Genomic DNA, 15853 nt, shown 5'->3' with positions numbered 1-15853 from the left:
GCATTTTTAAAAAATTATTTATTTATTTATTTATTTATTGTTCTATATGCTTTTTGTTCAAGTAGAATAGTCAGGTGAAGATATTGCCCCAACTATTGTTGGTAGATATCCAGAGCAAATACAACTCATATCTGGAAGGGCAGTATATAAATCAAATAAATAACAAGAGTGAGCACTCTGCTCTGTGTCAGGCTTCGAGGATTTCTGAGCACGGACATTTCTTTCTTCCAATGCAAACAGGACTATACAGCATGGAAAATGGGCCTCTGCAATCACCACACTGTGACGAGGTTTCTCTGTAAGGGATTCCCCATCTTCAAACAAGATCCGAAGCTTCATATCACGCAATCCCGGTTTGACGGTGTGCCTGTGAAGCTGTGCCAGCCACGGGGAGACCACACCAAGCATCAAAGAGGCATTCTCTTCTTTCATGGAGGAATTGGCATCTGGAGCGTCCTTAGTAAGGAAAAGAGTCTAATTAAAAGCATTTATTATGGCTGCTATATGCCCATTGTAATAAATGTCGAATATGGTGAATGTGATATGATACTGAATGTGATATTTTGGTTTTGACCTTCAAAGCCTTGCGGGGTTTGGCACCTGTTTACCGACAGACCCGCCTCTCCCATCCAGTTACATCCCATCCGGTCAGATCTGCTCAGATGGCCCTTTTGTAGGTCCCCGATTTCCGAGAGGTTTGGGGCACTAGAACCCGTGAAAGGGCCTTCTCGGTTGCCGCCCCACTTCTCTGGAATTCCTTTCCCTGCAGATTCGTTTAGCTCCTTCCTTGTCGGTTTTTAAATCTTTATTGAAGACTTTTCTTTTGCGCCAGGCTTTTACCCTGAAGTTTATCTATCCCCTCCACCCCGTTAGTTACTTTAGTTTTATTTAGGATGAAATTTTGATGCTGTCTTGTTTTGCATGTTTTTGTACACTGCCCAGAGTCTTTGGAGTGGGCGGTATATCAAATGTTCCAAATAAATAAATAAATATTCCAGCCTATGCCGAACCAGGCCCGGTTCAGCTCAGCTCGAGATGAAGCTGAACATCCGGGCCCATTTCAGGCCAGTCTGTGGTTCCAAGGAATGTTAATTTTTTCGGGGGGAGAGGCAGACTTACCCCCACTGAGGGCTTCTGCAGCCCTGATGAGGGGGTATGGTGGTCCCTCCACCCGTCACCGGCCTGCCCCCAGGTCTTCCCAAGGATGGACTTGCCCATTTTAGGCCCTTGGCATCCACAACCACGGGCATGTAAATGGCTTGTGCACATGTGTGGTAGCCTCGCAAATGGCCACCACATGCTCAGAGAGTCCTGAAATAGGCTGGGGCTGGCCAGCGGGGGGGGGGGGAGACACGGAGATCACTCCGTGGCTACAGCAGCACCCCCCAAGTCCATGGAAGCCCTCAGTGTCAGTAAGTCCAACTTCTCCCCCCTCAAATACTTAATATCCCTGGAACCCCCAAAGCTGGTCCGAACCAGTTCAAATTCAAGCCAAGCTGTGTCCCTCATTCAAGGTGCCCAAACTGAACCTGCCCAGTCTGGTGTGTTTGCAGTTCAAACTCAGACTTGATGGGTATGTGGATGAGACCTTCAGGGTTGTGGTAGAGGCAACCCACTCCCACACTGATGTCTCCGCTGCTGTCAGGAAGAATGAAGGTCTTTAGGATGGAGTACAGCATTCGCGGAAATGGGAAATGCTCCCTTAGAAGGAATCCCTTCTGTGAATGATGAGCCCATATACTTGCGAAAATGCGCCCATAAGTGGATTTATAAGTGGATTATGAGCCCATAAATGGATTTGCGAAAAGGAGGCTGGGGGCCTCCTAGTAGTCGGTGATTCATTCATTAGGGGTATAGAGGTCTGAGACACGCATGTAGACTGCAAGGTGACTTGCCTGCCTGGTGCAAAGGTTGCAGGTGTCTAGATAGGCTGTTTGGCAGAGTTGGGGAGGAGTCAGCTGTCATAGTGTATGTTGGCACCAACGATGATGGGAAATGCAATCAGGAGGTCCTGAAAGCCCAATTTAGGCTGTTAGGTAGCACATCGAAGCCCAGGAACCCAAAGGAAGCATTCTCAGAAATGCTACCTGTTCCACATGCAAGAGAAGAACTGAGGGTTTTCAGTGCGTGGATGAGATGGTGCTACCCACAGGAGGGGGATGTGTATATTAAAAACACCACCGCCACCGCCACCAAGGAAAGGTAACACCAGGTCCGGGAGACTGACAGCATGGCTACAATACAAAGTAAATCCAAGGAAGCTATAAAGGGTTAGAATACATCCTTCAGAAATTGGAAGGCCTGCCCAAATGAAGAGAACCGAAAGGAACACAAACTCAGGCCACAGAAATGTAGGGTGACAATGAGGGAAGCAAAAGGAGAGTCTGAGGAACATTTTTAACTAAAAGCATCAAGGGAAACAATAAAAATTTATTTAAACAGTTTAGGAATTAATGGACATTTCTCTAAATGGAGGGGAGTAAGAATTGGGGTCCCCAAGGGATCTTTACTGGGACTGTTGCTTTTTAATTTATCATAAATGATGTAGAAGTTGGGGTAAGCTGTTTGGTGGCCAAATTTGCAGATGACACAAAACTATTGTGGGTAAAAGAGATTGCAAGGAGCTCCAAAAGGATCTTTCCAAGCTGGGGAGTGGGCAACAAAATGGCAAATGCAGATCATTGTTAACAAGTGTAAAGTGATGCATATTGGGGCAAAAAACCCCAAACCACCACCAACTTCACATATATACTGATGGGATCTGTGCTGTCACTGATGGACCAGGAGAGGGATCTTGGAGTCATGGTGGACAGCCCGTTGAAAATGTCAGCTCAATGGAAAAGTCTCTCAATGGCTCTCAAAGGTCTCGCAAAGGTCTCAGTGAAAAAGGTCTCTCAGTGGCTACTGGTCTGAGGCTTATAGGCCACCTCCAGCTTCAGAGGCATGATGCATCTAGATACCAGTTTCAGGGGAGTAACAGTAGGAGAGAGGGCATGCCCTCAGCTCTTGCCTGTGGCATCTGGTGGGCCACTGTGTGAAACAGGATGCTGGACTAGATGGGCCTTGGCCCTGACCCTTTAGGGCTATTCCAATTTCTGAATGTTGCATTCATATTGAGCGATATGGAGAGGAATCCTCTGATGATGGCCAACATACTGACTCCGGTCTGTTTTCACTCCCCAGATATCTACGAAAGGGTCTGCCGCTATCTTGCCAGAGAAAGTGCCTCATTTGTTGTGTCTGTCGAGTAAGTGAGCTCGGTTTGCTTCATTACTTATTTCAGGCTTAATTAGGATATGATGAAAGCTCATAAGTGTTCCTAGTGGCTTGCTGTTCCCTCAGAGTTCTCCTGTCTCCACCTTTCCTATCTTGTCCGCCAGACAGGAGAGTGGGGACAATGGAGCAAGAGGGGATGAACATCCCTCGGCCGGCAAGGTTGGATGGATTCCAAGGCACCCCCTGACCCTCAGATGGTGCAGCCCCTTGCCCTCTCCTGCACCCAGCCAGGGAAGTGCTCACTGGAGTCCATCTCTCTCTTCTCCCCAGTAGGGGTGTGTACTAAACGGTTCTGTTAGGGCTTGTCCACTGCTATGGGAAAGGATCCATTTAGACAATCTCGCCATCCTCTGCAGCTGGTGGTCCATTGAATTGCTGGCTGGGCTGGTGGGGGAGGAAACTTAGACATTTGGGGTGTTTCAATGAAAAACTGACTGGAGAGGATGGCTGCATCTGACATCAGAAGCAGGGGGAGTGTGTGGAGTTTGAGGAGACAGAGAAAGAAATTCCCAGTCCCAGAAATTCAACAAGCTGCTGACTTGGGAAACTCTGCAGGGGCTGATTGGCCCCATCCCTGGTACTCTCCACTCCCCTTGTGTCTGACATCAGACACAGGGGGCATGGCTTGGTTTCATGTGATTTGGGATAACAGAAGAAGGGGAGTCCCCAGCAGGACTTCATCCTCCAGCCACCAGCGAGCTCCCTACTCAAGATGTTTATGAATCATAGCCGGCTGGTTGAATGAATCAAATCAAATATTGGCAAAAATATTGTGTAATTCACCCATAGGGAATGATGGGGAATTCAAATCATCCCATTATTAATCATGGCTTGGTCCGAGGCATACCAAAGTGGGTTGGGTGGTACAGTGTGATGAGTGCTACCTACCACCCAAACCACAAAAGAAATGGGCAAGTGGGTGGTTTTTAATTTTCTTAAAGGATCCTAGGGAGTTTGAGGGGAAATTTGAAAAGGTTTGGAAGACTGCAGAACAGAAGCACACACAATCTCTCCTCCCAATACAGAACACCACATTTTGCCAAACACACAGTCTAAAGATGGCCAAAAAAGAATCACTGACCCAGAATCTACTGTCAGCCACAGTCCCTATGCTGCAGTAGCATCAGTGGCACAAGTTGCTCTTTTACACACAATTAGGACTCTGTCCTCATTTGCAACAGCTGCCACAGCAGCACCCTTAGCAGCCAGAAAGCATAGCAATGAGCTCAACTAAAGCAGCTTTTCCAGCAATATTTTGAGAAGTTCACCTTGCAATGCAGAATATTTACAGATTGCACAGCAGACCAGAGCAGTAAGTGAAGCACAAGCTACTCTCAAAGTGAGATATGGAGCTCATCTCACAGCAGTCACCAAGAAAATGAGAGAGAGAGAGAGCTCACAGAAACTGTCTATTTCTCACCAACACCATCTCAAAAACAGACAAAACCATAACTCAAGGAAGGTAAGAAGGCACCTAAGTTCTGCCTTTGTCAATCTGAGATCCAGCAAAACCAGATAGCAGCAATAGGAAGGTGGAATAGCAATATACTCAGTGCTGAGAAAAGAAAACCACACAATTAAATCCCTTAATTCCTTCCTCCTCTCCTGAAGTCAGGGTTCACTCTGCCTCCGTCCCTTTGAATACATTTTGAAATGCCCTCCTTTTTGTTCCCCCTTTGTCAATCTGAGAGCAAAATAGTCAGAGCAGCAATAGGTAGCATAGCATGAACTCAGTGCTGATAAAAGAAATCCCCAAAATCAGACCTTCCTTCCTTCCTCCTTTCCTGAAGATCTTGTATGTAAACTTGTATGGTTTTGTTGGACTCTCAGAGACGTAACCTTTCTGTTTCTACTTGTAATACTAATTAAAGCATTTTTTTCTAAAAAAAAGGAGGGGGGGAAGCTGGCTTAAGGAGACTTTCTCTTTCAGCTGCCTCCTGGTCTGCTGTTTGAGGATTCTACTCCCAGAATTATGAAGTGCGGGCAAAGCAACCTGAGAAAAGACAGAAGGGGGACGGAGATGATGCAGCACCAAACAGTCAGAACAAAAGAGGGGGAACAAATTCCCAGGGGTGTTAAATGGATGTCAATGAATGGTTTATTGCCTTGTATGCTTTGAGCATCGAATGCTCTTCTTCAGAGGCAACTGCATTTCTCATATCTTTCTGGGGATTGTGTCCCACACCAGCAGGAATATTTTAGGTTAGAGTCAGCTTGCTTGTTATTTAACCTCGTTCAGATATGACAGTAGGGAGCTCAGCCAGAATTTTGACTGTTGGGGATCCCATCTGTTGTGTTTGAACACATTCCGATAATTCACAATTGTGGATATTTTGGGTCCAGGCATGGACATTTCGGGTCCAGACATGAAGGAACATGTGGATTTTTAATTTCAATAGAAAACAGCCCTGGTGCTGTTGCTGCTGTTTGCTGACAGTGTGTGCAAGATCACACATACAGTGGGATGTAAAATTAGTGAAAGCACCATTGTACTGGATTAAATATTCACAAATGGAGTTGTGTGACCATGCAGCCTTTATATATCCTTGCTGCACGGTTGCACATTTCCATTTGTGCACGTGCCCCAAAATGGGCCTCTTGTGCAACTCCACAGATGTTATGACCCACCATAGATGCATAGCATTGCACACTATGTCAGCTGTTATTATTATAAGTATTTATATACCACTTTGCAGGCCCCCCCCCCACCGCCACAAAAGTCCCAAATGCTTTACATATTTATTTATTATTTATTTATTATTAAAACTTTTATACCGCCCTTCCAAAAGGCTCAGGGCGGTTTACATTAAAACACCATTAAAATCAATTAATAATTAAAACAAATATTATAAAGCATAAAAATAATTAACAATTAAAAACATCGTAAAACAACAATTAAATAATCAGAAGGATTTAAAAACAAGTTTTAAAAAGCGGAGAGAGCCTGGTTGAAGAGATGTGTTTTCAGGTGTTTTTTGAAAAATGCCAGAGATGCAGAGGATCATATCTCGGCAAGGAGCACATTCCACAATCTCGGGGCAGCAGCTGAGAAGGCCCGTCTCTGTGTAGCCACCAAACGCGTTGGGGGCAAGAGGAGACGGACCTCCTCAAGTGACTTGAATGGGCGGTGAGGCTCATAGCGGAGAAGACGCTCTCTTAAATACCCAGGGCCTAAGCCATTTAGGGCTTTATAAGTTATAACTAGCACTTTGTATTTTGCCCGGGAAACTATTGGCAGCCAGTGTAACTCCATCAGCAAAGGAGTAATGTGGTCTCTCCGAGATGACTCAGAGACCAACATGGCTGCCGCATTCTGAACGAACTGAAGTTTCCGGACTACGTACAAAGGCAGCCCCCACCTAGAGCACATTACAGAAGTCCAGTCTGGAGGTTACCAACAAATGTACCACTGTTTTAAGGTCATTGATCTTGAGAAACGGGCACTGCTGGCGTATCAGCTGGAGCTGGTAAAAAGCACCCCTGGCCACCGCCTCAACCTGAGAAACCAAGGAGAGATGTTGATCCAGAAGTACTCCCAGATTGCGAACCTGTTCCTTTGGGGAAGTGTGACCCCGTCTAGAACAGGCAGATCAAAATCATCTCTAGAGTTCCGACCCCACACAATAAGTACCTCCATCTTATCTGGATTCAGCTTCAGTTTATTCTCCCTCATCCAGCCCATTACTGCTTCCAGGCAGGCATTTAGGGAGGATATGCCAACTCCTGAAGAAGTTGACACGGAGAAATAGATCTGGGTGTCATCAGCATACTGGTAACACCCAGCTCCAAATCCCCCGATGATCTCTCCCAGCAGTTTCATGTAGATGTTAAAAAGCACTGGAGAAAGTATGGAGCCTTGAGGGACACCATACCTAAGCTCAGATTTTGAAGAACTACGGTCTCCAATTGACACAATCTGGAATCTGTCCGAGAAGTAGGAGCGGAACCACTGTAAAACAGTGCCTCCCATCCCCAACACCCTCAGACGTTCCAGAAGGATACTATGGTTGATAGTATCGAAAGCCACTGAGAGACCCAAGAGGATCACACTTCCTCTGTCCATTGCCAGTTGGAGATCATAGACAAAGAAATAAGTTTGCTCCCTGTCCCCAAAGGGCTCACAATTTGCTCTGGCTGCTCTGGGTCTGTGGGATCAAGGTGACTCTCATTGGGGCTGGGATTCTTGGCTAGCACCACAGCCTTGCACTAATGTGATGGGTTTGTTTGTACAAGTGCTGCAGTGTCAAGTGTCAAGCCGGTGATTCTAGGAGCAAATGAGGCATGATGCATGTTTGTGTTGTTCCAGGTACCGTCTAGCTCCTGAGCACCCTTATCCTGCACAGTTTGAAGACTGCCTGAAGGCTACCATTCACCTTTTGAAAAATGCAAAGGAATACGGGGTGGATCCTGACTGTATCGTAATTAGCGGAGATAGTTCAGGGGCTACACTTGCCGCTGCTGTCTGCCAAGAGTTGGTCAAGAGAACTGACCTCCCCAAAGTGCAGGCCCAAATCTTGCTGCACCCTTTTCTGCAGGCAGTAGATTTTAATTTACCATCATATCAGCAAAATGCTTTTGCGCCCATGATATCCAAAAATACAATACTGAAAGTTGGGTTGAAGTATCTAGGAAAAGACTGGTCACTTCTGCAGGTAGCTATGAAGGGCTCCCATGTTCCTGAGGACATGAGAATCAAGTGGAAGACCTGGATAAATCCAGACCATATCCCAAAAAGATTCAAAAGCAGAGGATATAAGCCTGCACCACCAACTCCTTTCTCCCCCAAAGTCTTAGAACAATCCAATGAGTTTTTTGACACCACCTTTTCCCCACTTCTAGCTGAAGACGACATCATTAGCCAGCTCCCAGAAACGTACATTCTAACCTGTGAATACGATGTACTAAGAGATGATGGACTGCTGTACAAAAAGAGGCTAGAAGATGCAGGCATTGGTGTGACTTGGGAGCACCTTGAAGATGCATTCCATGGAATAGTCTTTGTCCTTGAAATTCCGGTGTTTCCTTTTTCCTGTGTGACAAGAAAACTTGACTTTGTAGTAAAGTTCATAAAAGGTCTTCATGTTTCAGGGGAAATCTCTTTGGCAGGAGGAGTCAAAGCTTTCACCAAGGGAGGAGGAGGACTCTAGCAAGCCCCCTCCCGGGAGGACTGACTACTCTTCAGTCCTTAGGAGGCTCTCTCAGCCCTCCCTTGAGATGCCACCAGGGAGGGAACTTGGAACTGTTCAATGGGAAGTGGTTGAATGATCTGGGTATTTTTATCCTGGGGAAGAGAAGACCAGAGTCCTATTAAGACATGGGCAGAAAAAAGCCCTGTTAATGGTTACAGCACCAAAGCCAGCCGGAAATCCACCCCACCCACCCCCGCAATAACATAACTCACCCTCTTGATCTTGGTGCTCATGGTTACAGCTGCCTTTGTGTGAAGAGGGAAGAGCTGTAACTGTGAAAACAGAAGCTTTCGTGACTGGTAGCCAGGCTTGCCCATGCAGTGGCGTATCAGGGGAAACGGCGCCCAGGGCAAGCTCTGCCCCTGAAATGTTGCCCCCCGGCCCCCGGCCCCCACATACCTGTGAGGTCACGGGGGCGCCCCCCAGGCAGCAGATTCGGCGGTGGGTCGCCAGCCGAGTGCTGAGGGCATGCGGCGGCGATATGGCAGACATTGGCGGCGGGTTATTCTGTGAACTGCGCAGGCACGCCTACACAGTTGGGAAGCGACGCCGGGCCAGGAGGCAGGATCGGCATCACTCTGTCTGCACTCCTCGGTGCGGTGGGTGATCTGCTGCTGCCGCTCGGGCCACGCTACAGCCCATTGCCGCCACGCCAGCCACCAGTCTGGTGGCGGGCGATCCGGGGGGCGGGGGAAAAGCCACTTTTTGGCGCCCCCCCCCACGTGGCCCGCTGGGGTGGCGCCCAGGGCACGTGCCCTGCCTGCCCCCCCTATCGTTACGCCCCTGTGCCCGTGTAATGCTGAGCTGTGAGATCAAGGGAGGGAGTGACATGCTGGGGCAGGGCAGTGATTCTGGAGGACATACTGACTGTCTTGTAGTGTAGCAGGGATGGCCCTTTCATGAGGCAAGGTCAGGCAGTTGTCTCAGAGTATCAAGGCACCAGCACTAAAAAAAAAAAAAAAGATGTGCCAACCAGCTTGACCTTGAGTCAGTTCAACATCCAACTGGTCCAGCTCAAAGGCTTGCCCTTGAGTCAGACTGGGCCTGGTTCAGCTCGAAGTTGAGCCTAACCTTCCCCCAGACCAGTTCAGGGCTGGTTCAAGGGTTCTAAAATAAATGGTCAGGGTGATTGTATGGTGGCCTCCAAAATGGCAACCATCATCTCTGCAAGGCCCAGAAGGGACCAGGATTGACCAGGGGAAGGCCGCATCGGAGAAGAGGAACCACTGGAGACCCACCCCCCATGGCTGCAGAAGCACCCTCTGTAGGCAGTTAGTGTTAAAACAATTTTTTTAAACTCTAAACCCAATGAACCAGCTCAATTGGAGTTTAGCTGGCGGGTTTGTTAGCTGTGCCTAAACCGAACATGACTGGTTGGGTTCGAGATGAGTTTGGACTCCTACTGAACTGAGCAATCCAATTTTGTGCACACCAGTAAAGATGACCGTGAGTAAAAACAGATGTTGTACTGCACTTTCACCATCAGAGCAGTAGGGGTGTGCAGAAAACCAGAAAACCTGGTTCGTTCAAATCAAACCAGATTTAAGCTGATCCAGGTCCGGTCCAGTTTTGTGAGCACCCGAACTGGCCTCTGTTCAGCTCAAATTCAAGCCTGGTTCAGGGGGGATTCGAGGCCATACCGGTAAAGTAGCTTTTATTGGACATGGATGTGGAGAAAGCCCTGTGTTCGGCGTCCTCATTTTAAGTTTTAGACTCCATTTTCGGAAAGATTGCAAGGCACCTGCAGACGGTATGTTTCCACACTTGACCATTTGGGGTTAATGGTTGCCATCATCACAGGCATTCAGAGTCATGGATGCAAATGGCGGAACAGTGTTCTTCTCTTCCCTTTGCCTGTGTGGCTGTAAGGATTAAAGAGCAGCCGAGGATTTCAGGCCATCGGTAATCCTGTTAGAGATTAGCCCAGACACCTAGAGACAGATTTCTCTTTGATGAAATATCGGATTCCTTTGTTCCCACCTAGGGCCAAGGTTCACAAGCATGCTTCTAGGCTTGAGATTCTGAATCCATCTCTTTTGCAACCAGGAAAATTGCCTCCTGGTCCATCTACACCTACACCAGGAAGTAGCTATGAATGCTTTGTGCTTTTTGTACAACTTCTTTTTTATCCTGACTCTTATTTGACTGCGAACCCTGTTCCTTTCTTTTACTATAATAAACTCAGAACAGTTATTTCTAGTGGCCATCAGTTGTGCAGCTGTGTTTGTACTATTCTTGTGTTTAAACCTGTGGGTTTCTTTGTTAACTTCTAGACTGCCTCATCCAAAGGCTCTGGGCAGTGCACAAGTTTAAAAACAACAAACAACAACAACAACGACAGAAAAACACCATTGAACACCATTGAACAAACACCATTGAACACACACTGCTTAAACCAATATAAAAACAACTTTAAAACAGTTCTAAAAATCCATTTAAAATAGTTAAAAACAATTTAAAATCCTTGGAAGGTCAGGCCAAACCCGTAGGTTTTTAGGGCTCTCTCAAAGGCCAACCACAAGCCTAAATTACGGATATCTGCCTGGAGTGCATTCCATAGGCCAGGAGCAGCTACAGAGAAGGCCTGACTCTTGAGTTGCCACCAGATGTACTAGTGGTAACTGGAGACAGACCTATCCAGATGACCTCAAGGTGCGATGAGGATCATACAGAAGAAGGTGCTTTCTAAGGTAGCCCAGACTTAAGGCTTGCAGTGCTTTAAAGGTAATGACTAGCACTTTGGGTTTTGCCTGGAAACATATCAGCAGCCGTACAACTGTTTTAAAATAGGCATAATATGGTATCTCCGGGTTTCCCCAGAGACCAGTCTGGCTGCCGCATTTTGAACTAAGTTTACGAACTACCTACAGGGGCAGTTGTCGTGACCAGTCTTCCCACCCTCTAAAGAGTTAACAGGAAGTGAACCCTTGTCTTGACTGACAGGCTGGTGAACTCCAGGACTCAACCAATTAGTCAATCAGGTGGGTGGGACAGGGAAGCTGCAGGGGGAATTCTGGGAAGAAGAAAGGAAGTCTGTGCTGGGAGCATGGAGGACATGCTGCAATGGAGTTTGCTGCCGCAGGATGACTGTAGATCCTTGTAAGACAGGATTGCAGGAGGCTTGATTCTCATCAGGAGTTTGATGGGTTCAAGGACAGGAAGCTAGGGCTTTGGCTTCAGGAATTTAGCATAGGAAAAATGTGTTTTTAGCATAGGAAAAAGAACTTCACATCAGTTCTGGGTGCCTGCCCTGGGTGTCTACCACCCACCCCACTTTTGTGCCCCAGGTGCTCTACATAGGGAGTAATGGGCCAGTTTGAGTCTCCAAAACTAGGACAAGCAAAACCCAAACTAAACCTACCCACCCTGGTTCGAAGCTGGTTCACATTCGAACCAAACAGGCGAAGCCAGTTTTGTGTACATCCCAACTCCCTGATGGACCCTTGGAGTGAGGGAGATAATGAAGAAAATAAGGAGAGGTGGAACTGGGGGCATGAAAAGGTGGAACATGGTAGACATGAAAGTGGATAATCCTGTCAAGAGCACTCAGGCACTGGAGGATGTGTTGGAGGCTGAAGTCAGCACTTGCTCCTTATCCCAGCAGAGGGCGAGGAGCAAGCAAGTGAAGAGAGCAGGAAGGGCCTCTTCCTCACTAGTGGGTCTTCTGGATATTGCTGTTCTGGATATCTAACATGCCAGTGCCAGCAACAGCTAGGCGAGGTCAGGTAGAGAGGAGAAGTACCTGTCTCCGGGACAGAGGGCTGCTCCTTTAAGGCTCCGCCTCTCCAGGTATTTATTGTTTACTGCCAGTGTAGTGTAGTGCTTAGAGCATTGGACTAGGACCAGGGGGACCTGAGTTCAAATCCCCATTCAGCCATGAAAACCACTGGTTGACTCTGGGCCAGTCACTTCTCCCTCAGTCTTACCCAGGCCTGCTCAACTCCACCCCCCCAGCTGTTTTTGGACAACAACTCCCTTAATCCCCAGCAACTGTGGCCAATAGCCAGGGATTGTGAGAGTTGTAGGCCAACATCTGCAGGAGGGCTGAAGTTGAGCAGGCCTGGTCTAACCTACCCCTCGATCTCACAGCTCAGCATTAAGAAAATAACCTACCCCATAACCATGTCATGTGGGGACAAAGCAAACATAACATTACCACGTCGTGGGGATAAACATAATTTCTGGGCTCTGTGGAGGAAGAGAGGGATATAAATGTAAAAATAAATAAAATAAAAATAAATAAATAAAATGTTTATTTAATATATTTTATACTACTCCATCTAGAAAGGCATGCAAGTGGAGGCAGTTTACATCAAGGTGGGGGCAAATTTGAGTTAAAAAAATTCTGTCCTCCCATCCCAAGCCTTTTTATTCAAGTCCCCTGGTTCCCCCTTCCCCTGTATTGGTAAAGGGGAATCTTTACCAGATTCCCCTTTACCTGTATGGCCTCAGACTGGGCTGGAATTCAAGATGAACAGGGCCCGGTTTGGGTGTTCATGAAACTGGACTGGAGGACTTGGTTCCTTTTAAATCTAATAAGTAATAAATCAAATAAACCGATTAGAAAGAACCAAGAATTTCCGGTTTTGTGCACATCCCTACTGCTCTGATGGCCATGGTGCAGTACATCATCTGTTTTTATTCACAGTCATCTTTAGGGGTGTGCACAAAACTGGATTGCCCAGTTCAATTTGAGTCCAAACTGGACCTGAACTGAACTGGTCATGTTCAGTTTTAGCACCGCATACAACCCCCCTGGCTCAGCTAGAATTTGAGCCGGTTAAGGGGTTCTAGAATTTTTTTTAAAAAAATAGTTTTAATACTGCCTATGAGGGGTGCAGCTGCAGGGTATGTATGATCTCTGGTGGTCCCCCCTTCTCCTGGTGGCCTCCATCAGGTTAATCCTGGGCCATTTTGGCCCATTTCTGGCCATTCCGGCCTTTGCTGAAATGGCAGTGGCCAATTTGGATGCCAACACACATTTGTCCGTACTATTTACTCTAGAATCCCTGAACCAGCCCTGAGTCGGACCGGGGGAAGGTTAGGCTTGACCTCGAGCCAAACCGGGCCCAGTCTGGTTGAAGGGCAAGCCATTGAACTGGACCAGTTCGATGTTGAACCAGCTCAAGTTCGAGCCGGTTCACACATCCCTAATCATCTTATTCTTAGAGCTGGTGCCCCAATACTCTGAGACAGCTGCTTGACCTTGCCTCGCGAAAGGGCCATCCCTGCTACAAGACAGTCAGTATGTCCTCCAGAATCACTACTCTGCCCCAGAATGACTCTCCCTCCCTTGATCTCACAGCTCAGCATTAAGAAAATAAGAACAGCCCTGCTGGATCAGGCCCAAGGCAGCCCATCTAGTCCAGCATCCTGTTTTGCACAGTAGCCCACCAGATGCTGCTGGAAGCCACAGGCAGGAGTTGAGGGCATGCCCTTTCTCCTGCTGTTACTCCCCTGCAACTGGTACTCAGAGGCATCCTGAGCATTACATGGGCAAGCCCTGCTGCCAGTCACGGAAGCATCTGTTCTCACAGTTACAGCTCTTCCCTCTTCACACAAAGGCCGCTGTAACCATGAGCACCAAGATCGAGGGGGTGAGTTATGTTATTACAGTGGGGGGCACTTCTGGCTGGCTTTGGTGCTTAAATTAACAGGGCTTTTTTTCTTCCCATGTCTTAATAGGACTCTGGTCTTCTCTTCCCCAGGATAAAAATACCCAGATCATTCAACCACTTCCCATTGGACAGTTCCAAGTTCCCTCCCTGGTGGCATCTCAAGGGAAGGCTGAGAGAGCCTTCTAAGGACTGAAGAGTAGTCAGTCCTCCCGGGAGGGGGCTTGCTAGAGTCCTCCTCCTCCCTTGGTGAAAGCTTTGACTCCTCCTGCCAAAGAGATTTCCCCTGAAACATGAAGACCTTTTATGAACTTGACTATTCTGTCCATTTTTCTTTTCGCACAGGAAAAAGGAAACACCGGAATATCAAGGACTATGACTACTCCAGGGAATGCGTCTTCAAGGTGCTCCCAAGTCACACCAACGCCTGCATCTTCTAGCCTCTTTTTGTACAGCAATCCGTCATCTCTTAGTACATCGTATTCACAGGTTAGAATGTAAGTTTCAGGAGTTGGCTATTGATGTCATCTGCTAAAAGTGGGGAAACGGTGGTCTCAAAAAATTCATTGGATTGTTCGTAGACTTTGGGTGGAAAAGGAGTTGGTGGTGCAGGCCTATATCCTCTGCTTTTGAATCTTTTTGGGATATGGTCTGGATTTATCCAGGTCTTCCACTTGATTCTCATGTCCTCAGGAACATGGGAGCCCTTCCTAGCTACCTGCACTGAGTATTTTCTTCGATATGTCAACCCAATTTCCAGTAACATACGTTTGGATATTATGAGATTAAAAGCGTTTTGCTGATATGAGTGTGGTCTATTCACGAATCAGCCAAGCATGGTCTACTCACGAGTAAGCCGAGCGTGGTCGACTCATGAGTAAACCAACCCGGGTCTATTCGCATGTGTGGCAGCTGGGGTCTACTCGTGAGTCGCTGACAGGTTTGTCTAACCGTGTATAACCTTTTTAAGGTCTTTTTGTATTTTCTTACATCCATGTTTTTGGCAACTGTGTGCCACCCCAATATGATCTGGGCTGCTTTTTGACCTGTTCTTGCAACCAGTGAGTGTTTTTACTGAGTGGAACTAAGACGGAAGAAGAGTGTAGCATTTGAATGAATGCTATCATGTTCTTTGCATTTTGCAAGCTTATCCGAGCTGATTTTTAAGTCAAGGAAAGGAGGCTTTTCCTCTGCTGCAACATGCCTCATACGTGCAGAAACTATGCCTTTTATAACCACGTTCAAGCTTGCACATTGCACGAATGAGCCGACGCGGTCTACTCACGAGTGAGCCAACCCGGGTCTACTAACCAGTACGCCTAGCATGGTCTACTCACGAGTAAACCGAGTGTGGTCTATTGACGCGTCAGCCAAGCATGGTCTACTCGCGAGTAAGCCGAGCGTGGTCTACGCATGAGTAAACAAACCGGGGTCTATTCGCATTTATGGCAGCTGGGGTCTACTCATGAGTCGCTGACGGGTTTGTCTAACCGTCTAATCTAAGCTTTTTAAGGTCTTTTTGTATATTCTTACATCCATGTTTTTGGCAACAGTGTGCCACCCCAATATGATCTGGGCTGGTTTTTGACCTGTTCTTGCAACCAGTGAGTGTTTTTACTAAGACTGAAGAAGGTTGTAGCATTTGAATGAATGCTATCTTGTTCTTTGCATTTTGCAAGCTTATCCGACCTGATTTTTAAGTCAAGAAAAAGCAGGCTTTTCCTCTGGTGCAACATGCCTCATATGTGCAGAAACTACGCCTTTTCGTGGCAC

At 47.2% G+C, this 15853-nt stretch overlaps 1 protein-coding gene across 1 annotated transcript; it reads left to right on the top strand.

Annotated features, from left to right (window-relative positions):
• The first annotated feature begins 258 nt into the window (after nt 1-258).
• On the top strand, nt 259-8423 carry LOC128338620 (arylacetamide deacetylase-like 4). Its single transcript, XM_053281342.1, has 3 exons — nt 259-460; nt 3184-3247; nt 7583-8423. The coding sequence occupies exons 1-3, from the start codon at nt 259-261 to the stop codon at nt 8421-8423; spliced, it is 1107 nt and encodes a 368-aa protein (XP_053137317.1).
• The last annotated feature ends 7430 nt before the right edge of the window (nt 8424-15853 follow it).

This window comes from Hemicordylus capensis, chromosome 16, assembly GCF_027244095.1.
Source record: "Hemicordylus capensis ecotype Gifberg chromosome 16, rHemCap1.1.pri, whole genome shotgun sequence".
NCBI lineage: Eukaryota > Metazoa > Chordata > Lepidosauria > Squamata > Cordylidae > Hemicordylus > Hemicordylus capensis.
This window is presented reverse-complemented; position numbering and strand designations above follow the sequence as displayed.